Genomic DNA, 24,440 nt, shown 5'->3' on the forward strand with positions numbered 1-24,440 from the left:
TTTTTTCATATCGCAAATTAAGTTTAGAATTACAGGAAAAATATATCGGAAATATATTTAGAGATCACCTACACTAGATGTCACCTAACAGGTAAGGATGTGAGTTAAGTATCTAGAATGTTTTCTTTCTTTCTGTTGATACAATGGAGCTTCATACATGTCCTAGAGAGAACTCTGAAATTACAGCCATCATTGCTAAATTACATCACAGGTTTCCTGTAAATTTGAAACTGAAAGTTCAAATCCATTCATCGAACTTCTAAGGAGAAATGTTCAATAAAAATGTCTTCAAGGGTGGCTCCATGGAACTTTCTGCAGTCATTTGTACCTGTACCATCCGATACAGGAGCCACTAGCTATTAGTGGTTACTTAACACTTGACATGTGCCCGATGGCACTCAGAAAATGTAGCTAATTACACTGAGGAGCTGGATGTTTAATTTTATCTAACTTTAATTAAATTACATGTTTTAAATAGCCACATATGTCCAGAACAGTATTTCTCAACCCGGGTACTACACAATTTACATTTTGGACTGGGTAATTCTTTTTCTGGGAGGGGCTGCCCTGTAGGATGTTGTACAGAAGCCCTGCCCTCCACCCACTAGACGCCAATAGCACATCCCTCCTCAGTTGTGATGATCAAAATGTGTCCAGATATTGTTGAACGTCCCTGGCTGGCAAAATCGCCCCTAGTTGAGAACCTCTGGACTGGTGGCTACTGTGTCGGGTAGGGTTGCTGTGACGGCTAAATTAGATGATGCATAAAGTGTTCCCTGTTTAGTGCTTGGCATGTGGTAGATGTTCAAAACAATAGCTGTTATTTTAGACACTCTGCTCTAAGCAGGGAGAAAAAATGTTCATGTTTTCTAATAAATAATACAAAAGTGCCCAGTGAGCTTCATTAAAAACCTAATTGAAAAAAAAAAAAAAAACTAGCCAAACTCTAGAAATCTAATTTTATTTTAAATTTTTAGTGGCGACAACACTCAATAATGTTTCCATGTTGTCTGTGAATCCATGCCCTTGGTGCATTTAAAGATGTAGGAGAAACCGTTTCAGCTCCTCTGGGAGGACGAGGCCGGTTATGTTATGATGCTGCCCAGTTCTAAAGCACTTCCGAATTCGAAGGCGGCATAACTGCATCAAAGAAGGAGGCCCTGGAGAAAGATCACAAGACAAGTCACACATTGGTGTCATTGATCTAAGACTGCCTGGCAGTCTGCTGCTCCTTTCCTTTTGTATCTTTTAAGCATACAAGATACAGCATTGTTATAAGGAAATAATATGGCACCGTTTAAGACCATTTCCTGGGGTTTTTGTAGGCGGCATTTTAAGGCCCTTTGCCCTCTTTTCTGGTACCTAATTGAAATGAGCTTGTTAGGTCTGAATTTAGAACAGGGTGAAAGAAATTTAAAGCTTAGCCTCACTAATGGAGGCTTAAGAAAGCTAACTTGGGAATTACATAGCTACACAGAAATTCCTATAATGAAAATAACATTCATGTTTAATGGTGTTCTTGTCTTTTACCTTAAAAAAAAGGGCATATTTCCAGACATAAACATTTTTATTTTATAATTTGAGCAATTTTAAGGTCTTCAAATATAATGAGCTTTCACTGAATCATAAATGTATGTTATTTTAAGTCAGGTTTGTTTTCCTACTGTGTATTCAGAGCTAGCCAGTGCTTCACCTCAGAGGTGAAGAGTGATCTATCCCAAATCTCGCATTAGGAACACCCAAGAGTCTACCGTTCAGAATGGTGGTTCTCAACTGGGGGCGGGGAGGTGGGGGAGAAGTAGGAGGATGTATTTTGCTCTCAGGGGACATTTGGCAATGTCTGGAGATATTTTCTGTTGTCACAACTTCAGGGAGGGTGTCACTGGCATCTCATGGGAGAGGACAGGGGTGCTCCTACAGTGCACAGGACAGTCCCTACTGGCCCAAAATGTCAACAGTGCCAAGGTTGAGAAACCGTGGCATAGGGTAAGGATAGGAAATGATTTTCCAAACACTCTCCCTGTACCAAGTTGTAATGGGAATGCTTTTTTTTTTTTTTTTAAAGCAAAACTATATACCCTCAAGAATTCCATAAAGCAGTGGCCCTCAGTCCGGGTTGCACTTCCGGATCACCTGGGGTGGGGAACATTAAACTACAGGGTAACCTGCCTCACAGTTACTGTCTCTCAGGTGATAGACAACATGGAAAGGTGTGAATAGACACAAATATAATAACAATACACGCAATTTTCTAAATCAGGCCCTAGCACAAGGGCCTTGCTGGAGTAAGGCATCACCCAGACTACGTCCAGGGTACTGAAAGCGTGTATTAATGAACTGCTTCCCGCTGCACTCAAGGCATATATTAATGAACTGCAAAAAAGTACACTGTGGGGAAACTGAACTGAATCTAACCTCGCTCAGGAATGTTGAAGGATGTGACTAATCATCTGTGCTAGATACACTGTCAGGGGCAATCGTAGGAGGGACTGATAAAGCACTATGAAGAACAAGATCTCAGAGCAAGCCTGATGGAGAATCAGGAAAAGCAGGACGTCAGAGTAACGCAGTGTAACCGCTGATGCCAACCGCATAGTTGCTGTTCCCTGCAAATGGGATGGTGTATAACAACTGTAGCTTTCATTCTGTAGAAAGAGGGCTGCAAACGCACTCCAGCTTTGTAGCCACTTGCTGGCACCTGCAAACATTCAGGGGGTTTGCTTTGCTTAACGATAAAATCAGCTAATTGTATATTAATGAATTGGCATATTCCTTTTGGCCTTGATTTCTTTCTTCCCTCCCAGCAACACTCATGATGCTTTACTAAGGTCAAAGCTCATTCGTGGGGGAAGGGAGTGACACCAGGGTGGCAATCGTGCTAGGCTGAGTCATTTTTAGTTTTCACTGCATGCCCTGAGCAAACACTGAGTCATTAAATGTTTATCAAGGGTGGGGGGCGCTAATATTCTCAAAATCCTTTCTCTGTCCCTCTGAAGAAGGAAAGAGCTCATCTTTCTTAACACCTATGTAAAGCCCAACTCAGAACATGGCTGCATCTCACCTAACAGCCTCCTCTTGCCACACCGTTGAAAGAACACAGTAATTTAATGAATTCCCTTTCAGGGGTCCAGAGAAATATAGAGAAACGAGTGGACTGCAGCAAATAAACTGCTGTTAGGTGGAATCCCACGATGTTCTGAAGGGGATACATGGGGGGGTCTCAGGCCCTTCTGCCTTTGTGGATCCCTTGCTCAATAAAAAGAAAAAATTAAAAATTGTATTTTACAGCTATGTTGGAATCCAGGTTGAGTTTTATTAATTTAAAAGAAATTAAGACATTTCTATGGGCCCTGAGGCATTATACAATCTATGCCTGATGAAGAAATCAGCTCCATATATATAGATAGACTTTTCTGAAAACAAGAAATCACTAAAATGCAGGTAGAATTTTCTAGTGTTTGTGCCACTGGTTAACATAAGGGGTCTCTACTGGACCATTCCTTGTGCCTGGGGCTAATCTTCCTTCATCTGACCAGTGTGGCTCAGGAGTGCCGGCCTTGCTTGGCTGTAAGTGCCCTGGGGTAGCAGGAGGAAGAGGAAGGATTGCTTGGCCTATTTTCCAGTTTCACCCAGAGTCAGTCCTACTTCTCAGCATACGGGGAAAAAATAACCAGATCACACGATATCAGAATTCTTCCGGTGAAAAGGCCTGCTTCAAAGTTCCACCACCCCTAAAACTTGACAGTCCACACTCTGGTCTGAAAGTAAGGATGGAGCTGACACCCCAAATGACTCTCAGGCAATTGGGATTACAATCAGGTAACTCTGCAACCTGAGAGATCTTTACTCTTCAGCCCATTCTACCCCTGACCCAAAAGCCCAAGGAAGTCCCCCTATTCCTATACACACTGCTCCACCACGATGTGTGGTCATTTGGGTCAGCAGTGTTAGTTCTTACTTATGAAGGAGTATGGACTTATCACTGGCTAACTTAGAACAGTTAATGTCTTTGGATCGGTGGGATTCGTCAAAAAGTACCCCAACCTCTTAAATAACTGCATTTTAAGCCCAGAAATCACATGCCAGTAGTTTGGCCCATCTGCAGAGCAATAAGATACCAGCCCCAAGGAGCCCTCCGCTACATCATTCCGAAGCAAGTTTTCCATCATTTTAATATTAAAATTTGGAAGCAATATTAACTTTGCAAAAACTGGCCTGCTCTACATATGAATATTAGATCATCCCTAACAGCCTATCCCCAACATGCCAAACAGCAGGATGGTTATTTGCTGCATATCGAAGACTGTACCTCGTTGAATGTTGAATGAATAATTATCTCATCTTTCCCAGATTTGGTAATAGCAGAGAATGATTTTTTATAGGACTGGAAGTCAGAACTTGGTAAGTACCTGCCTCCTACTAGAGCCGAAGGAGTCGCTATGAATTAGGGCTTAGATTCAGGCAAAGGAGAAGCACCTTCTCTCTCCATGAAGAGCTGGCTCAGAGGATTATCTGGAGGCACCAGATCCACAGGACGTTTGCCTTCGGCATTCTTGGCCTGGATGTCAGCCCCAAAGTCCAAGAGCATATTGGCCAGGTCCTCGCTCAAGGTCCTGGCCACAGCATGAAGAGGGGAATCTAGACCTCTTCCTTGGTTCACATTTGCTCCTAAATAAGAACAAGAACAAAAGGGAGTCAACTGAGGAGCAGAAGCCAACTGTTCCCCACTTCTCAAGGCACTGAGCCTCAATTTCCCTAACAAAAGGGGATCCATAGCAAGTGTGGCAATTCTGAACAAACAGGAGTGATCTGATTCCATTCCATAACATGGGGACAATCCCATTTGACAATGTGGCTGAATGTATAGCATAAGCCATACCACCTCTAAAGTTAAAAAAACGGCCTTTGAGCACTACACACAGGCCTAATACATGCAGAAAAATCCAGGTAACATGAAGGCTGCAAATTCATTATTAACGGAGCTTAGATATTAGCCAGTTTAGCCCAAGAGTTAGGCTTAGATGATGATATCCTGTCTACATCAAGCAGCCAAATTTACATGCTGAGCAGCCACCATGGGATTTGAAACCCAGGACTTGAGACCGTGTGATTTGGACTGCAAAATGCAACCAACTCATGAGGCCAGCTCCTAGATTCAGGTTGTCAATCCCAAGATCACAGGGAAGGTTGAAAAGTTCTTCTCTTCAGTAGTAAGGTAGATTTCTAGAACCATCTCTATCTAGTTCCACCCCTACACTCTTAACAAATCCCCATCACAGCCCAGCTCTCATTCTGACATGTGGGGACATGTGGCTTTGCCTGAGCTGTTGTTGCTCTGGTAAAATGAGAACCTATGTCCACTCAATAAATGTTAATTGACTTGGTCTTGTATTGTTCTTGAGTTTGTGAGGGATGTCAAACATAACCCTTTCCTGGCTAGGAGCTTAAAATCTCCATAGGGTGGTGATTGAGGGGGAGAGAATGATCCTCTTAATTTATGCAGGGGTCCTCAAACTGCGGTCCACGGGCCACATGAGGCAGTGTGATTGTATTTGTTCTGGTTTTTTTTTCTTTTTACTTCAAAATAAGATATGTGCAGTGTGCATAGGAATTTGTTCATAGTTGTTTTTTTTAAACTATAGTCTGGCCCTCCAACAGTCTGAGGGACAGTGAATTGGCCCCCTGTTTAAAAAGTTTGAGGACGCCTGATTTATAGCAATCACTTTCAAATGAATAGAGGGCAAGAAGGATTATAACAATATTCAGTAGCGGGAGAGATTACTGGAGTCTTAAAGAATACGTAGGACCTAGATAATTAAAGAGGTGATGAAATGGTGTTCTAGGTGTTGAGAAGAGGTCTGAACAACAACAGGGAAGTGAAAAGGAATAATAGTACATAGGCCTTTTCCAGAAAAATACTGTATTTACAATGGGCTACAAATGGGTCAAGTTCAATTTCTTAATGAAGGAGAACTGGTGAAGATCCCAAATAGGAAGATTCGACCCTGATCCAGCAGCTTTGTAAGGTGCAGAGGGCCTAATAACATGAGTGGCCAAAGGGAGGGAGGCAGAGACAATAAAGGAAAAAGTAATAATCACTGAGGACCACCCTGGGAGGAAGTATCATCATACTGAAGTTCAAACAGGGTGCGGTAATTTCCGAAGGGAATACCCTGTTTCCTCGAAAATAAGACATCCTCTGAAAATAAGACCTACTTACAGGAAAGATAAGACGTCCCCTGAAAATAAGACCTAGCACATCTTTGGGAGCACATCTTAAAATAAGACACTGTCTTATTTTCGGGGAAACAGGGTAGCATCACTATGAACTCTGGTCTTGCCCAACTTCATTGCCCACACTTGTCCCTCTGCTACAAGAGGAAAATCTTCAGAATGCATTTAATTTACTTTTCATTTCATTTTTTGCTTTGGTTTGCTTTTAGTTTTACCTGACTCCAGAAGCTTTCTGACGCAGGCTATCTGCAGTTTTTCACAAGCCACATAGAGTGGAGTGCCCAGGTGGCTGATGTTATAGTCGATGTTGGTCCCATAAGTAATAAGGGACTCAATACACTCCACATGGCCTGCAGCCAAAAGCAGAAGAAAAAATAGTTATAGCACAAGTTCCCTTAGCTAGGGACACAACACTATCCGCATTTTTTTGCATGTTTCAATTTGCCCGAAACTCACCCAGGGGACCAAAAACTATTTCCTGTACTCAGTATCCGGAATGATTTTAAACACTACCATCAATTAACGGGTTGACTACAAGATCTGCAAGGAGGGTGAAAGCCCGCTTGAGTTTACTAGCCACAGTAAGAACCCAGCAACCATTCACCTCTTTTGATCGTTCACAGCTTTGTAGTTAGTACAGAAACCAACATGAGAGCTGGGACAAGATACGGAGGTAAGGTGGCCGTGAAGAAGAAAGAGCAGTGTGTCCCACGGCAGGGAAGGAAACTTACAGCCTTGCTAAGGGCAGGCCTGGGAGAAACAGGCCATAGTGGGCACCGGCAAGGCTTGGAAGAAGCCACCATATCCGACATGAGCAGGGCCAGTCTGGCAAACAAGGAGAAAGCTGAATCCCTCTTTCTTGATCTAGAATGTCATACTTTCAATGTTGCTCCTTTGTGTTTCTCTTGATATACCATTTTAGTTGTATGCATGTAGTGAATATGACGAGTTAGTATATTCTCAATCAATACATACCAATGCTTTGGGAGATAATTAGAATCTGGGTTAGTACCATCAAAAGGGAAGTCATTCTGTGGAAGCCACTAGGGAAAAAGAAAGCTCTCCGGCAAAGTCTGGTCATAGTGATAATGGTGATAAACAAAGAAAAGCAAAACTTACAGTTTTATTTTTGTCTCAAAGTGGAGAAAATCAGGAAAACTGTGGCTTTACAAGAAGAATTATCCCAAACTGTACAAACCATCTTTATAGTTCCAAACCATGGAAAGTTTGTCTCCCTGGGAAACCTAAGCAGCACTGAGACAAGAGTCTTTAAAGCCCCTAAATAGAATAATCTAATTTGTTTTATAAAATAACCTGATTTCTATCACGTCATGGGTGTAACAATATATTCTGCAAATATTGACGGATAGTTTGCTATGTGCCAGGAATGTAGTGATGAAGAACATTCTGAGTGTTCTAAAAAGGAGGCTCTCAAACTCACTGTGCACCAGAATCAGCTGGATTGCTTGTTAAACAAAACACAGACAGCTGGGCCCCACCCTCAGGGTTATCGAGTCAATGGAGCTGGAGTGGGGCCCAGGAATCTGCATTTGCAGGCAACGTCATGTTCCTGCGTCTAGTCCTAGGATCCCACTTTGAGAAGTAGTGCTGTAAAATATGCCTCCTCTTCCCTCTTTCTTTCTTTTTTTTTTTTTTATTGTTGGGGATTCACTGAGGGTACAATAAGCCAGGTTACACTGATTGCATTTGTTAGGTAAAGTCCCTCTTGCAATCAGGAGTAGGTGGAAAATTTCAATCTCAACGGATTTACCTCTCTTAGCAGCTTCATGGATGGGAGATGCCAGATCATTCTCAGGGTGTGGGTTGGCTCCGTGCTGCAGAAGCACACTCACACAGTCCCGGCTGCCGCTGATGCAGGCGTTGAACAAGGGAGTATGCCAGTCTGCCGTCACACCATTCACCTAGGGAGGAGGGGAAATCTCCAGGATGAAGACAGGCAAAGAGGTGTTTGGGGTTCAACTGTACAGTCCACTCACTTTCAAGATATTATTTAACTTCTCTGAGCCTTAAATTGCACAGTTGCAAAATGGAGAGGAAAATACCAAATTCCACAAGGTTGTTGTGAAAACTAATGGATAGCTTGCTGTGTGCTGTGTAGTGAATGTAAGGCCCCAGTGATTTGCCGAATGTTCCACCTCCCCCCTGCCCTCCCCAGAACATGAACTTTGAAACTAGTTAGGATAATTTCAACAGCTTACAAACTAATCTCCTTATTTTAAACTTACTTGGTAGACTTATCCCACACCAATTCAGCTTCCTCACAGTCACAAGAGCAATCTTCTAAAATTGTTCAAGTATAATTTCTTAAATTAAAAAACATGACTTTCATAAAAATATAGAGTTCGCATGTGCCAAAGATTTTATACAAGTCATTCATTAAGGAGGGAATCAGTAGATGGTAAGGCTGGCTCAAAGGAGAGCTTAAATAGTCTATGAGGTGATAAATATGTTTGCTAATAGATGCAAAACCGGTCAATGTCCTATAGAGCCATAAAATTATAATCTTTGGGGCTAGCTCTTCTAAGGCTGGAAATCAGAAATTTACAAGTTAATGTCTACTTCACAGTGTTTGGGCTATAAATGAATAGTAAATAGCAAAGCCAAATGCATATGCATTCATCTGCATCACTAAGTAATTCTTTGGTGAATCCGTTAAGTAATGATATTGTGCAGACAATGAATTCATTCTCACACTCTACTGTCAAGTGAGGCCAGGACTAAAGTGAGGCACAAAGATACCCAGGATACAAAGTTTAAGGAGATGCTCACTCTTAAGGTCACATAAATGCTCCAGGACCCTGAGAGTGAGCGCCTCTTTGAAGTTTTCACCCTGGGTGCCTTTCTTGCTTCAACTTGGTCCTGGCCTTGACTCCAAGTTTTAAATTAATTTCCTTAACTCAAATACAAATATGATGATATACTCACCTCTGGCTCCCTATTGATCTTAGGACAAAGTCCATTTTCTTGACATAGACAACAAGGTTGCTTGTGTTCTGAATCCTTTCACTCATTCTACTCTCCTTCCATAAGGAATGGAAGTCACAAAAATGTGCTTACTTTCACTTCTAGGACTTTGTGTTTGTCATTCTCAGGGAGTGGGAAGCTCATAATTTCCACCAACCCAGGTCTTTGAGGTTGCAGCTTAGACACCATTTCCTATAGGCAGCCTCTTTTGACTCCCTCTAACCCCATCAGAAATAGATGGGTTAAGAACCCTTCTTTGTACTCTCAACAGCCCCTTAGCATTATCGCTCACTACTATGTACACTGTGGTAGTTTGCAAGAACGGTCACAGATTATTTCTATGCTGATATGTATATCCCTTTGCGCATGACTTTGTAATTCCTTCTTTCACAATATGGAGACTATTTTTCCAATTCTTGAATCTTGTGTGCCCATGTGACTTTTTTTGGCCAATGAGACACTGGCAAATGTGATGCAAGCAGAGAGCTTTCCCTTTTTGGATGTTCTTGCAATCCCTGCTACCATGTGAACAAGTCCAGGCTGACAGCTAAGAGATGAGGGAGCACATCGAAATATTCCGTCTCCCCAGACAGCCTAGCCACAGCAGCTAAATGTGTGCCTTCCCCAATATTTCACTGCCTTCCAACCATAGCAATGAAGGTGGACGTCTAACCGCTATTTATTAGTAGTGTCTGATAAAGAAAATGATACAGACTCTAAGCATGACTTCCTGGCTAAATTATCATCTATTGCTAAAACAAATGAGCTTGATGGATATAATAGCCTTGAATAAAACAACCCCCTTCATTCAGCAGGCTAATTAAAAGTGCTGCAAATTATTCAGACAGAATACGAACAGTCCTATCGCATTTTTGGTTTCTAAAATGTTATTTGAGTTTCACTTACGTCAGCCCCATGTCTTAATAAAATGTTAGCACAGGAGAGATGACCTCCAAGACAGGCTTCATGAAGTGGGGAGACACGATCTGCTGTGACAAGGTTCACAGGCCACCCCTGAAGGAGAAGAAATAGACAGAGTAAAGGGTACAAAGGCACAGGGCCGTGGGATTGGTTTGTAGCCACAATTCCAGCACTACAACAATCCTTCTAAAAGTTAACCTGTCTCTAAGTCAGACAGGTCACTAAGGTGTTGACTATGATGTAAAAAGTAAAAGAACTGTCATACTCTGCTGGCGGGAAAAATGGGAAGACCACTCAAGCAAATGGTTTGGCAGTATCAGAGTTGACAATATGCATGCCTACGACCCAGCAGTATGACTCTTAGGTATATGCACTCAAGGTAGATACACTGAGATAAATATACAAGAATATTCATGACACCATTGCTTATGACAGCCAAAGATTGCAAACATAAACACCCATCAACAGTTGACTAAATCAATAAACTTTGGAATAGTCACTCGGTGCAATATGACATTGAACAACTGCAAGGATGATGCTTTCAAAATAATGTTGAGCAAAAGAAGGAAGACCCATATGAACACATGCTGAATGACCACACTGATATAAAGTTCAAAATTAGGCAAAACTAACCTACATTATTTCAGATTACATGCACAGGAAGTAAAACCATAAAGAAAAACAAGGAACAAGGAAGGATTGTGGTTACTTCCATGGAAGAGGGGCAGGACCGGGCTCTAGCACAATAGATTGGTGGGGATGGGTGGTGTTTTGGAGGAGCCAGCCATGTGCTATCATCATTCCAATTCTTGACCTGAAGGGCAGTCACATGGCAACGTTATCATTATCACTATTTAAATTATACATATATGTTTATGTTCTTTTATGTTTATGATTTTTCTCAATTAAATGTTTTTAAAAGTTAGCTGGGCCCAATTTGCTAAGTTTAACAAATAATTGTTAAATTTTATCAAATCAACAAGTGGACCTTTCTTGTATGTCAATTAAAAGGAAATTTTGAAATTGCAAGGAAACCGTAAGGCGCTACATGCACTTTTTGGAAAGCCTAGAGGTACTGTTTTACTTTAGGAAATGAAAGTGTATCTATCAACTAATAAAATTGTTCTTTAAATATAAGTATTTAGTAATACATAGGATTTGATGTGTGTAATAAAAATAGCAGTTCTTCCCAATATTTTTTTCTCAAAAGAAAATAAAACTCTTTTTCTGACATTTAATTTTTTCTTGTGCTTCCTAGATCTGTTTCAGTTTTGACAAGGGGATCAGCAAACCACAGCCCGTGAGGCAAATCCAGCCCAGAATCTATTTTAGTATAGTCCAGTAAAGAACGGCTTTTCCATTTTAAATGGTTGAAAAGAAATCAAGAGAATTTTTTTCTGATGTGACAATCATATGAAATTCAAATTTCAGTGTCTGTAAACAAAGTTTTATCAGAACATAGCCTTACCCATTCATTTACATATGGCTTTGGTGCTACAATGGCAGAGTTGGGGGGGATTCACAACAGAGATTGGACGGTTTGTGAAGCCCCAAATATTTATTATCTGTCCTTTACAGAAAAAATATTGCCAACTCTTGATTAAATGAAAGCATATATCATTTCTTCGTTCTTGATTAAATGAAAGCATATATCATTTCTTCATATACTATTTGTCCCTTAATGTTGTTAATTCAACAAGAGAAGTGTGATTGTCACATGAAGCAAACGTCATGTGAAGGTATCAGACACAAGTGGTTGGAAGACAGGCCCAGGCCCAGGCACAGGACTTGGGCAAAAGTCAACCACAAGAACAACCAGTAAGAAAAGTTGCCGAAGTGGTCAGTACAGCAAAGCAAATAAGCAGTGACCATGGGGCCACAGCATCTCCAGAAGGATATAGGTCCCCCCAACCAACAAAAGAGGACGCCCTCCAACTTTACCCAGCCCAGTGTGCCCACTTTGACACAGGGATTTGCCTAGTACTTATTGGTAGTCACAAAAATGCAACTAAGAATGATGAGAGAAAGAATAAAGTGAACTTCAACTTGCCTGGTTTGCATGTCTTTGACATGTGAACTCCCCATAATTCCTATCCCTGACATTCAAACCTTGTGTAATCCCCTCCCCGTGAGTGACGGCTGGGCCTAAAGATTTTCTTTTAATAGACCTCTTTAAGGAACTATATATGTGTGTGTATGTGTGTGTGTGTGTGTGTGTATGTGTGTATAATTCAAATGGGTTGTCTTTAATTTTTCTATTATCAATTGTCATCTAATCTCAGTTGTCAAAATATACTTTCTCTTCTTTATTTTCTTTTTTAAAATTTTTTTCCAATTAATATGAAGGTACAATTTTTAGGTTACATTGTTCTCACTTTCAGGGTTTTCTTTATTTTCTAATGTATTTTTTAAATTTCAGATTAATATAGCATGCGATTAAGTTACTTTGTCTTTGTTAGGAAAAGTCCAAGTTGTATTTGAATCCTTTGCCCAGGAGGTGTGCCATACACCCCTACATTATACCCATGAGGTGGGAGCTTACTAAGCCTGGCATATGTTTTCGTCTGCTTGGTCAAATGTCAGACAGGAATGTGAGGATTTTTTTTTTTATATCTGGGTTCTCTGTTCTGATCCTTTGGTCTATATCTATCTCTGTTCTTGTGCTAGTATCATGGTTACTATAGATAGCCTTATAGCTTGAAGTCTGGTAAATTGATGCCTTCTGATTTTGCTCTTTTTGATTAAGGTTCTTTTGGTTATATTGGGTCTCTTCTGCTTCCATATGAAGCAGAGAATTATTTTTTTCTAGAACTGTGAAAAATGACATTGGTATTTTAATGAGGATTGCATTGAATCTGTAAATCACCATGGGGGTAGTATAGACATTGTAACAATGTTGATTGTGGCGATCCATGAACATGATATAGTTTTCTATTTGCTTGCATCCTTTGTGATTTCCTTCCTCAGTGTTTTGCAGTTCTCCCTTTAGAGGCTTTTCATCTCCTTGGTTAAATATATTCCTAGGTATTTTATTTTCTTTGTTGCTATTATGAAAGGTATTGACTCTGATTTGCTTCTCAGCTTGAGTGTTGTTGACCTGTAGAAATGCTACTAATTTGTGTACGTTGATTTTGTAACCTGAGACTTTGCTGAATTTATTTATTGATTCCAGGAGTCTTTTGGCAGAATCTTTGGGATTTTCTAGGTATCAGATCATATCAGCAAAGAAAGATGGTTTGACTTCTTCTTTCCCATTTGGATACTCTTGGTTTCCTTCAGAATTTTTTTAAAAGCACTTTTATTCTCACTAACCTCAATCTGAAATGTGGCATGTCCTTCAGTTAAGGATGTAGACAACAAGCCACAGTAGGAATAGCAGTGTGCAGGATTAGCATCTATAGAATCACGAATTTTTTATTATATTACAATTGTTGCAGATATCCAAAATATCTCAAAATATATGTTCATCCTACTTGGAAATTATGGTACTTATTAGAATCACCACTACATCTTCTTATTCAATGAATTAATTAAGCAGCCCATACATTATTATGTCATGGAGTCGTTTTCATATTTTAATATGTTTCTTCCGTATTGCATTTTATACATTTAAAACATTACTCTGAGAAGAGGTTCATAGACTTTGTCAGAATGCCAAAGGGATCTATGGAAAGGGATAGGCCTTTCTAACTTCAAAGATCTATTGTCTTTTGAGAGAATAGATAACTTTCTGAACAAGAACTTTATTAAGAGTTTGGGGCTTTTTGCCATGGCACAGGGGCCCGTTTGTTGTCTATGGCAAATGCATGTTGCTCTGCAAACCTAAATCTTGCTCTTGCTCTGTAAACCTATCTTTTTCTTCCTTGCCAACAAGAAAAAAGACTTTGAATTGTGATTTAAACTACTTTCTCCAAAGTGTCTTTGCTTAAGGTCCCAAGAATTTTAAACAAGCAAAACTCAAATCAACGTGTACTTACAATAACACCTGAGGAGCAGAGTAAATAAAATCAAACCATTCAGAGCCACTGTCAACCAGGGATTTAATACAACTGAGAACGTCTTTGAAATTATGAGACTACATATTTAAAAAGACATATTCTGGCATTTATTTTACATCAGGGGTTTTCAACATCAGCATTATTGATATTTTGGCCTGGATAATTTTAGACAGCCAGGGCTGCCCTGTGCCCTGAGAGGTGCCATTGTCATTCTCCCTCCTCCCACAGTAGGACAACCAAAAATGGCCCGAGAAATTGTCAAATATCCCCGAAGGGCAAAATTGCCCTAGTCGAGAACCACTATGTTACGTGATAGTTTCCAACAATAGTCTATTGAATGAAGTGAAGGCAACTTGCATGCACTACTTCAATTCATTTTGCTGAAGAGGAAATTTACATTTCATTGTTAGTCTATGATTTTCTTCTCAGTGTGGTGTAACAATAGGATGTGCTTGATATTTACCATTATTTCCAAAAAGGTACCTGGTTTATGAGGTTCCTCAGAGACAGCGGACGTCCGAGGACTGCAGCCTCATGCACAGGAGACCAGTCAGACACAGCATCTTCATGGAAAGGAAGAAATGGGTTACATCCTGTGAAGTCACTTAGAGCCCTAGACTCATCCCTGCCCATCAAGAGGAGTCTAATGGGTCCTGGATGGAGACACTGGAGTGATTCAACCAAAATTCCCATCAAGACTCAAGCAGTTCTCTCCTCTGTGGACGTTTCTTGTTCACAGTTTATTTGAAATGTCTGGCTAACTCAACCTGAGGACAACAGAGGTGGAACTGGGATGACAGATCACTGTACTTCTCTTTACACACTCATTTCAAGGGCAAATGGCCCATTTAGTAAAGTGAGAGCTTCGCTAATCACCGGCATTAGTGTGTTAAGCTATGGTTGCCACTCTAGTTTCCTGCCTAAAGTACAAACTTTGAAATCTCAGCAAACAGCATTGTATACTAATAGTAGTAATCATGTAATCATTCATACATACTCCATTAGGTTTAGAATCAAATCTAAACAGAACCGTAGGTATTTATAGATTACCTCCTGTTCCGATACTAAGTGCAAATTAGACTTCAGTCTGACCTTGAAACAGGGACATTACTTCCCTCCAAAGGCATCATGCCAATGCAGTTAGGAAAAAACTCTGAATACAGCAATCTCTGCTGAACTGTGGGTGCCTGCAAAGGCCCTGACCCAGTTTCCTTCTCTGTAAGGTAAGGATAGCAATATACGGGTTGAGTGTCCATAAGCCAATAATCCAAAATCTGGAATATTCCAAAATCTGAAACGTTTTGAGCACCAACGTGACATGACCAGTGGTAAATTTCACACCTAGCCTCAAAGTCAAAAAAACGGTCAAAATGCTGTTTCATACACAAAGCTATTTAAAAATACTGTCTAAAATTACCTTTAGATTATAGGTAGAAGGTTTGTATGAAACAAATTTCATGCTTAGACTTGAATTGTATCCCTACGGTAAGTTGTATAGGCAAATGTTCCAGTATTTGGAAAAAATCTGAAACACTTCTGGTCCCAAGCACTTGGGACAAAGAATACTCAGCCTATTATTTACCATGGCTTGATACATAGTTCTACTGTTATTATTTGCCATCACACTACACATGGAGTCTTCATCACACCCCACAATCATTGCTATTTAAAATAGCAAATGTATTCCACAATCGTATCAAAGGAATATAAATTCTTAGGAAAGAAGCATGTAAACTCAATCCCGACACATTAAGGGCTTTCTGCTCTCTTTATAATTGAGTCTGAATGTAACTAAGTGAGGCACGGACCCAGTTTTTTCTTATCTCGAGCAGCATCTGATTTCCAGAACAGACTCGGGGAATCAGAATGTGAGAAGGTCGTCTGACCTCCCTTCGGCTCTGCCTGCTCCTGTAAACACACTACAGACCGACATGGCAACGTGGTCTGACAACAGGTATGCCTTGCATGGGAGATGATACCTCCTAAAAGCTGAGAAGACCCAGAGAACCAGGGTTACCTTGTTAACTGACTGGAAGGCCATGAGGAGCCAAGAGCTCCTTGTACTTAACATGTGTTGGCTGACGCCTGCCTGCCACCTGGAGCCATCAATGCCCTAGAAAGTCTGTCCCAGTGAGCCAACTGCCATCCTTCCAGATGGATTCACTGGACATTTAGAACATAAAAGAAAGTTGAATGAGCCCGCCTACAAACCACCTCTGCAATGTTTTCCTTCTAGGGTCACCAAGGTGATTGAGACAAGGCACCTTCAGTGAAATGGCTTTTGCTCCCTCTAAAACCTTATGCTTTGATAGATACTTAAAGTCCTCACAGCATTTTATGAGGTCCCTACTTCTCTCAGGAATAACACTGCTGATTCTGGGGCTTGGAGTCTAAAATCCAGGCTGTAGATATGGAAAGATTGATCTCCAAATTAGAATAAAAGGGACAACTTCTTCCACCCCACTGGTGCTGACAATGCAAAATAAAATTCACACAAAATCTTGAGTGAGAACCAGGAGCCAAAACTTGATAAAGGTTTTGAAAATCAGTTTTACGCAGATTCACAAGAGCACCCTAGTGGGTGTGTGATGATTAATCCATTTTTCCTTCTGAGCGTTCAGCTGCTGAGAAATAGCTGCCACGTTCCTCAGGGAATTCCAAGTTCTCCAAGCGGATGTGTACCTTTTAGGTTGTAAAGAGTTTGTGCTAGAAATATTGCCATCTGGAATAACAAGAAGGTTCAGCTGCTGGGCCAATTTTGATCGAAAGTGACCTTCGAGGTTCCCCAAGGCCTCAAGAAGAAAGTGTCTCATAAGCCCTGAGGGAGGCGTGCCTTGGACATTTAAGGGAGGGATGAGGCAATGTCCTGGTGAGCATGAGCACTGCACCTGGTAAAGGATGGCCATGGTCTGACCGTGTGCTGCTGGAAGTCATTGTTTTCTTACCTAACCGGGGTCAATTTCACCGAACCTCCAGATACATACAGAGAGCGGCCCACCTCAGGGAGGGCTGACTAGAAGTTGGTAAAATTGCTTTTCTCTTATGGTTCCTCAATAGTCCAGGCAGATAACTTGGGCTCTTCATTGTAACTTTGTAAAGATTACACGAAAAGATGCGATTATATTAACAAGTGTAGAAAAAAATGTGGTTTACTTTCTATTCATTCATCATGGAACCATTACTCCTTCCATTTGGGGTAAAGAATTGTGTTTCTTTCAACATTCACATACAGTAAAGAATTATGTTCTTTCAACATTCAGGTACATGGTCCTGAGTTGATGTACATTTTCATTTCTGTTGTACATACACCTAAAAGCAGAATTGCTGTGTGATATGATGACACTATGTTTAGCCTTTTCAGACTATTTTCCAAAGTGGCTGCACCCTGGTATAGCCCCATCAGCAGTATATGAGGCTTCCCCTTTCAACCCGAATTCGCTTCAGTCTAGGATTTGTTAAGTCTGTCACAGTACGCCTCCTACCCGAAAGAAAAGCATGGGTCCTTGTAAAGCCAAAATCCATCTCAAATTTGTACAAGGACTTTAGCCTCAGCAGGTCACAGAACAATTGAGTGATTATGTTAAAACTTACGAGAATTACATCTTTATCCCAAATGGAAGGAGTAATGGTTCCATGAAGAACAAAGGGTACCTAGGGCTTTATATCACTCAGATAGCACAGAACGGAGGGACAGCTTGTGTCTTTGCAAAAAGTACAGAGTGTCATCCTGGTTACACGCAGTGCCGGGCTGACGATGTGACTATCTAGCAAACAGCTACATTGAGCTACAATTTAGACACCACAAGTGACCCATTTAAAATGAACAATTCAATACTTTTCAGTATATTCACAGAGTTGTACAACCAACACCACGATCAGTTAGAACATTTTCATCACCCCCAAAAGAAACCCCATGCCCATTAGCATTCATTCTCCATTTGGACTTCCCCCAGGCCCTGGCAACCATTCATCTCATTTCTGTCTCTACAGATTCGCCCATTATGGATATTTCATATAAGTGGAACTATATGGTGTTTTGTGAAGGGCTTCTTTAATTTAGTGTAACGTTTCAAAGCTCATCCGTGTTGTAGCATGCATCTTTATGCTGCAAAAAAGATCATTTCTTTGACAAGCAGTACACGTTGTGTAGATAGACATTTTATTTATTCATTCATCAGGGGATGGAAATTTGTGCTGTTTCCACTTCTTGGCTATTACTAACGAAGCTGCTGCAAACATTCACGGACACGGTCCTGGGTTGATGTACATTTTCACTTCTCTTGCACATACACCTAGAAGTAGAATTGCTGTGTGATATGATGACACTATGTTTAGCCTTTTCAGACTATTTTCCAAAGTGGCTGCACCCCAGTGTAGCCCCATCAGCAGTATATGAGGCTTCCCCTTTCAACCCGAATTCACTTCAGTTTAGGATTTGTTAAGTCTGTCACAGTACGCCTCCTACCCAAAAGAAAAACATGGGTCCTGGCTCGGTGCCTGTAGCTCAACAGCTAGGGCGCCAGCCACATCCACCAGAGCTGACAGGTTCAAACCCAACCCAGGCCTGCCAAACAACAGTGACAACTCCAACCAAAAAAAAAAAAAAATTGCCGTGCGTTGTGGCGGGCGCCTGTAGTCCCGGCTACTTGGGAGGCTGAGGCAAGAGAATCGCTTAAGCCCAAGAGTTGGAGGTTGCTGTGAGCTGTGATGGCACGGTACTCTACCGAGGGTGATATAGTGAGAGCTTGTCTCAAAAAAAAAAGAAGAAAAAGAAAAACAGAAAAACATGGGTCCTTGTAAAGCCAAAATCCATCTCAAATTTGTACAAGGACTTTAGCCTCAGCAGGTCACAGAACAATTGAGTGATTATGTTAAAACTTACAGTAGTGATAATGGATAGGTTAACGTTTTTCTGACATTTAGAAAGCATGGATTGTACACACACACATGCACATATCCACATATATACACACGCACATACAATCTAGCAAACAGCATTAATTTGCAACATGGACTAGATCCCACACACTCTCTTAGCTCCGGAAAACAGTAAAGACCTAAATAGAGATCTGCCTTCGAGGACCTGGAAAATGCTTCTACATGGTTTTCCAAAGCCCCCACCCTAAGGAGGCAATGAGCTCTACAGGCTCAACACGGGCTCATTGATTGCTCAAGTACTTGCCTTCTGCTAGCTGAAAGCTGGAGAGAGCAGAAAATAAGCAGCAAAGAAGGCATGTTTTCCTACCAGAACGTGAATAGTCACAAAAGACTATCTGATAGCTGAAAGGGAAATTCAAGCTTACAATATCCTTTTCCATCAACCCCACCAAAGTCTTTGAAACTTAAGGGTCATGATTTGCATATAATACATTATCCAAGTCCTTGGCATATATAAGGGATTCTTTCCCTATACTTGTTCAGCCTTGGTCCATTGGTTTTGCACCAAAAAAAACAGATGCCAAATGAGGTCACATCCAGTAATGTAGCCCACGGTTAAAATGGGGCAGGAGCTCTTATAACAAAATCACTCCACAAGTCCTCCAATTAGTGCCATGAAATTTACCTTTGGGAAAAAAAAAAAAACAAAAAACTGTGCCTCTCTCAAACCTGCAGCACATTAGAGAGGCTGCCATTTCATTTTTATTGCAATTTCTGAAACACTTCTTTAAATTTCCATTATTTCAGAAGAAATTTTAAATGCACTAATTGGTACATTCTGAAAAGAGCTACTAAGGAAGTTCTGGGAGCCTTAGTGAATGCTGGGCCGTGGCATAAACTTATCTGCCCTGGGAAATATTCTGCAAAGTCAGGGGAGAAAAGAGAAGTTGGGTTGCTCTCAGGGGACAGGAACATTTGCCTTCGGTCTTTAGGACATAAGGGTGGATTCGGTGGTGTGAACCAACACTGGAGAAGAGCTGGGCGCTGTGTTTACAATTAGAGTGGACCTTGGTTTCATTCCAGGACAAACAAAAGGAGCAGAAACAGAGGCTCCCAGTCAGAAACAGGCAAACAGAAAGGCCCATTGAGGCAACACTTGGGCAACTTGGGCAATTCTTTCTGCAGTTGCATCATCCAGCCTCCCCTCTCCTTTCTTTCTCTCTTTGGGGCTGCCTTCTCCATAGGGGCCTCACGTTTTCACCCATTCTCCCTGTACAGGCAGGTTTCCCCTAGAAAACGCACCCCTGCTGAGGTGCGCCTATAGCTAAAACACTACCCTACTGGAGAACAGAATCGCTTCCTTTCATGCCTGTTCTCGCATGGCCTGTTTGAATGCAAATAGTCTCTACAGTGTGGATTCAATTTTGTGAGGACAGAAATTCTGGTCAAAGTGTGAGTCTGCAGGCAAAACCCTGAAGGACAGACACTCAAAAATGAGAAGAGTGGTTCCTGATCGGTGGGATTATGAGTAGTCAGTTTATCCTTCAATGTAATTTCCCAAGTTTCTAGGAGCAGGTAGGTATTAGTTTCCTAGGGATGCCGTAACACGTGATCATAAACTGGGTGGTTTAAAATAATGGAAATTCATTGTCTCACAGCTCTAGAGGGTAGGATTCTGAAATCAAGGTGTCAGCAAGGCCATGTTCTCTCCAAAGGCTCTGGGAAAGAATCCTTCCTCGCTTCTTCTGGCTTCTGGCAGCAGCCATCATTGTCGTCATTCCTTTGCTTGTATAGACGCTTCACTCCAATCACTGCCTCTGTCATCATATAGTGGCTTTGTCCTGTGTGTTGCCTCTCCTTTCTTATGAGAACTAGTCAAGTTGGATTAAAGTCCGTCCTACTCCAATAATGACCTCATCTTAACTAATTACATCCACAATGATCCTATTTCCAAGTAAGGTCACATTTTGAGGTACAGGGGTTAGGACTTCAACATATATTTTGAGGTGACAAAATGCAACTTAGAACAAGGTACTTTCAGGGGGAAGAAAGACATTCTTTCCCTGCTCCTGTGACGGGACAAACATCAAACAAATCCCTATTAAGAGTTGGTTGCCCATCTTCTGATACGCCCTCCATCCTCCAGAGGAGGCAGAGAAAGGCCTGCAGGCGGATGTGGGAGCAGCAAAGTTTCCTAAGATTAAACATCCCTACACAATGTGTTCCCTCTGACCTGGCTTTGTGCCAGGGGACATGCTTCACCTGAGCTGAGTTTCATGGCATGGCCATTGGGAAATAGCATTCTGAGTGTTCCACATTCCACACTTCATGGAGGTCAAGACTTCAGAAGTGTAAACAAATGCAACCAGTTTACTGAGGCTTTGCCCAAGGACTGGTGCAAAGCAGGGAAAGAATAATTCCACTCCATTTGGGTAGGGAAAAGGAGAAAGCCTAGGAGGACTTCATGGGGGCAGTGGCTCAGCTGGGTGCAGAAGGCGAATAGGAGATTGTTAGTGAGAATCAGAGAAAAGGGGAGTCAGAGAGCAGAGGTGTCCAGGCATCTACCCTTGTGCTTCCAGTTTTCTGAAAACGTCTCTTCCCTTAGTCCCTCTGTGATTGCAACATCCTCAGTCTCTTCCTGCTTCTCTGTCCAACTCATTGGTCCTACTTCCTGGGCCAAAGGCCTGTCTCGGGACTCCACCCTGGGCTCTCAGCTCCTGGCCATCAGACAATTTCTCCTTTGCTGGGGTTTCAGCCACATCCCCACTGCAGAACATCCTGAGGTCTCTGACTCCCAACCTGTAATCCTTTCCAAGCCTCAACCCCATGTTGTCATGCTGTGCAATGGGCACCATCATTGGCACTTTTATGTCCCAAACAGAACTCCACATCCTCCCTTCCTCACCCTACTCTCAAGCCAACTCCCCTTCCAAACTTCCTTCTTATCTAGCTCTCTTATTTGACATTAATTTAGCCTTGAAAACTTTACCATTTTGCCTGCCTTCTCTCCCTTTGCCCCAATACTTAATCAAGCAGCACAGCTTGCTTGATTTCTCTTTTCTTTGAAATTATCACCCTTTCTCTCTCATTTCCAAAGTTCGATTCAAATGTAAGCTTTATGTTGGGATCAGTACAGTGGTCCTCAAAGTGTGGTCACTTTAAGCAACATCAGCATCACTTGGGAATGAGTTCTGAGTTCAGATTCCTAGGTCCCACCACAGACCTACAACATCCTCAGAAGCTGCGTCACTTGCATTTTAACAAGGCCTCCAGGTGATGTTGAGGCCCAGGAGAATTTGAGAACCAGTGATTAGGGCAACAGTTTCCCATGATCTCACCATAAGATATCCTGATGGCAGCTACTACATTAATTTATTTACAGCCCTCATTACTGCCAGGTCTCTGCTCCAGAGCCACACATGGCTCCCGATCTCCTACCCCAAGAAGGCTAAACTCCTCCATCTTGCTTTTAAAGCTTCATCAGTCACTCACTCCATCCCCCAAACTTGTTCTCACTAGACTGCCTAAAACACCTTGCATTTCAGCTGTAACAAAATGTTCACCTTCTAAGCTTCTACCCACCTCCATCCACTCACCTTGACCCAACCAGGGTTGGATAAGGATCTTTAGAAACCCTGAACCATACACAATGGTTGGTGCCTCTCTCTCACATGGAAACAAAAATAAACATAATATTTAGTTGTAAAATAATTGTGCAAAAGTCAACCAAATTGCGGATTTTTCCCATAATGATTGGTTTGCTGCTTTAAATATATATCAAGTTCTTAGTAAAACGTGATTTGGGGTACCACTCTGCTTTCCTAGTGCTCCAAATTCATGTTCAATATATCTACTGATTAATCTAGTTCCACCTGCGTAGATCCAAATTCTATCCACCACTGAGTACTCTTGCTCATTTTATGAGCAAAAATTGGATAAATGGATGAATGAGCAAATCTGTCTGCTCAGTCAGAGGAAAGGGGTTCTGTATGTGATGTTTTCTATTTTCCCCCTTTTAGCACCTGGACAGTAGATTAATAAGTTCTAGCTGACTTCAGGACCCCTGTTTATTGCCCCTCTGACCGGTAGTTGTTTTGGGCAACCCACCAGGGTGGTGAACATAATAATTTCTTCACAAATACCTAAACCCATTTGTCAGAATCCTTTCAGCCAGCAGGCACCTACTGAATGCTCACAAGAGTGTGACACTGGCTCAGCGCCTATAGCACAGTGGTGAGGGCGCCAGCCACATACACCAAGGGTGGCGGGTTCGAACACAGCCCAGGACAGCTAAACAATGGCAACTGCAACAAAAAATAGCTGGATGTTGTGGCAGCCGCCTGTAGTCCCAGCTACTTGGGAGGCTGAGGCAAAAGAATCACTTAAACCCAAGAGGTTGAGGTTGCTGTAAGCTGTGACGCCATAGCACTCTACCGAGGGCAACATAGTAAGACTCTGTCTCAAAAAAAAAAAAAAAAAGAGTGTGACACTGCACACATGCATGAGACTCTATATATTAGCAAAGACACCAGCTGACAGATGAGGGCCATATCTGTAAGACACTTCTCCAAAGTTGACAAAACAAGGTCTCTTTTTAAAATGAATCAATTAACGCTGAATGTTTGAACATCACTTATAAACCCAGCCCCACCTGAACACCAGATACCTAAGACCTGTTAATGAAAGAAATGTTTGAGCATTATAAATTTCCCTATTTGTAAGAAACTTTCAAACCTCCAATTAATAAATAGTGGACTTGACTCACAAAGATTGAGTCCTTAGAGCTGAAATTTTCACTGGGGAGAGAGCTGTAACATCTGAATTTGTACTGTCTGTAGGATTCTGCAGATGGAAGTGTACACATTTTTAAACAACTGTGTAAAGGACACGTGCCAGCAAGCTGTGGACATCTGGCCAGTAACTGCCCCATGGACACACCTCAGATGTAGCCACTGAAATCACCCAGTGCCCCCTCTCCTCTCTCCTAAGCGTGTTAGCCAGCCTCCCCAGAGGTCTGCTTCCACTGCCTCTTATGACTCACCGCCCATCAATGGGTTTGAAAAGAGCCTGGTAGCAGGACAGGCTCCTGGCCCCTGGGGCGGGCCGCTGTTCTTGCCCCCTTGTTCGCCGCCGTCCATCGTGCTCTCCTGGGCCAGCAAGCTCCACGTTCCACTTCAGTTGCTCAGGAAAGTCCAAACTTCATGCTCCCCCTGCTCCTGAAAAATTCCAGTTCAGTAGCTGACTGAGCTGCAAACGTCCTGGGCAGACGGTCTGCAGCAGAGAGCAGTACAGCCAGGGTAATCTGAGTCTTACCTGTGGTCAGACGCACGTCTGCACCCACACGCACACGGGTGCAACTTCCACACTACCTAAATAGCTGGAGGATGGCCAAAGGCCACAACAGCCCCCAGGCCCCAAGTCAGC

General features: G+C 41.9%; 1 protein-coding gene across 2 annotated transcripts; it reads right to left on the reverse strand.

Moving 5' to 3' along the window:
• Nucleotides 1-929: 929 nt before the first annotated feature.
• On the reverse strand, nucleotides 930-24,440 carry ASB9 (ankyrin repeat and SOCS box containing 9). Of its 2 annotated transcripts, none has more exons than XM_053580117.1 (8): nucleotides 24,330-24,440; nucleotides 24,058-24,232; nucleotides 14,622-14,701; nucleotides 10,126-10,233; nucleotides 8,006-8,156; nucleotides 6,450-6,584; nucleotides 4,477-4,668; nucleotides 930-1,160 (listed from the first exon to the last, which is right to left on the reverse strand). In XM_053580117.1, the coding sequence occupies exons 2-8, from the start codon at nucleotides 24,152-24,154 to the stop codon at nucleotides 1,036-1,038; spliced, it is 888 nt and encodes a 295-aa protein (XP_053436092.1). In that variant the 5' UTR covers nucleotides 24,155-24,232; nucleotides 24,330-24,440; the 3' UTR covers nucleotides 930-1,035. The 2 variants fall into 2 exon arrangements, with proteins under 2 accessions (XP_053436092.1, XP_053436094.1); XM_053580119.1 differs by having other exon boundaries at nucleotides 1,025-1,160; nucleotides 4,410-4,668.

The sequence above is a fragment of the Nycticebus coucang genome, chromosome X, assembly GCF_027406575.1.
Source record: "Nycticebus coucang isolate mNycCou1 chromosome X, mNycCou1.pri, whole genome shotgun sequence".
Classification (NCBI taxonomy): domain Eukaryota; kingdom Metazoa; phylum Chordata; class Mammalia; order Primates; family Lorisidae; genus Nycticebus; species Nycticebus coucang.

Excerpts from the sequence above, each read along its gene's own strand:
- ASB9 (XM_053580117.1), bottom strand. The coding sequence starts at position 24,154 with ATGGACGGCGGCGAACAAGGGGGCAAGAACAGCGGCCCGCCCCAGGGG. Across the intron at positions 8,157-10,125 it reads TATTAAGACATGGGGCTGAC|GTGAATGGTGTGACGGCAGA; the intron begins GTAAGTGAAACT and ends CCTCCTCCCTAG. Across the intron at positions 6,585-8,005 it reads CCATGAAGCTGCTAAGAGAG|GCCATGTGGAGTGTATTGAG; the intron begins GTAAATCCGTTG and ends TTTTGGCTGCAG.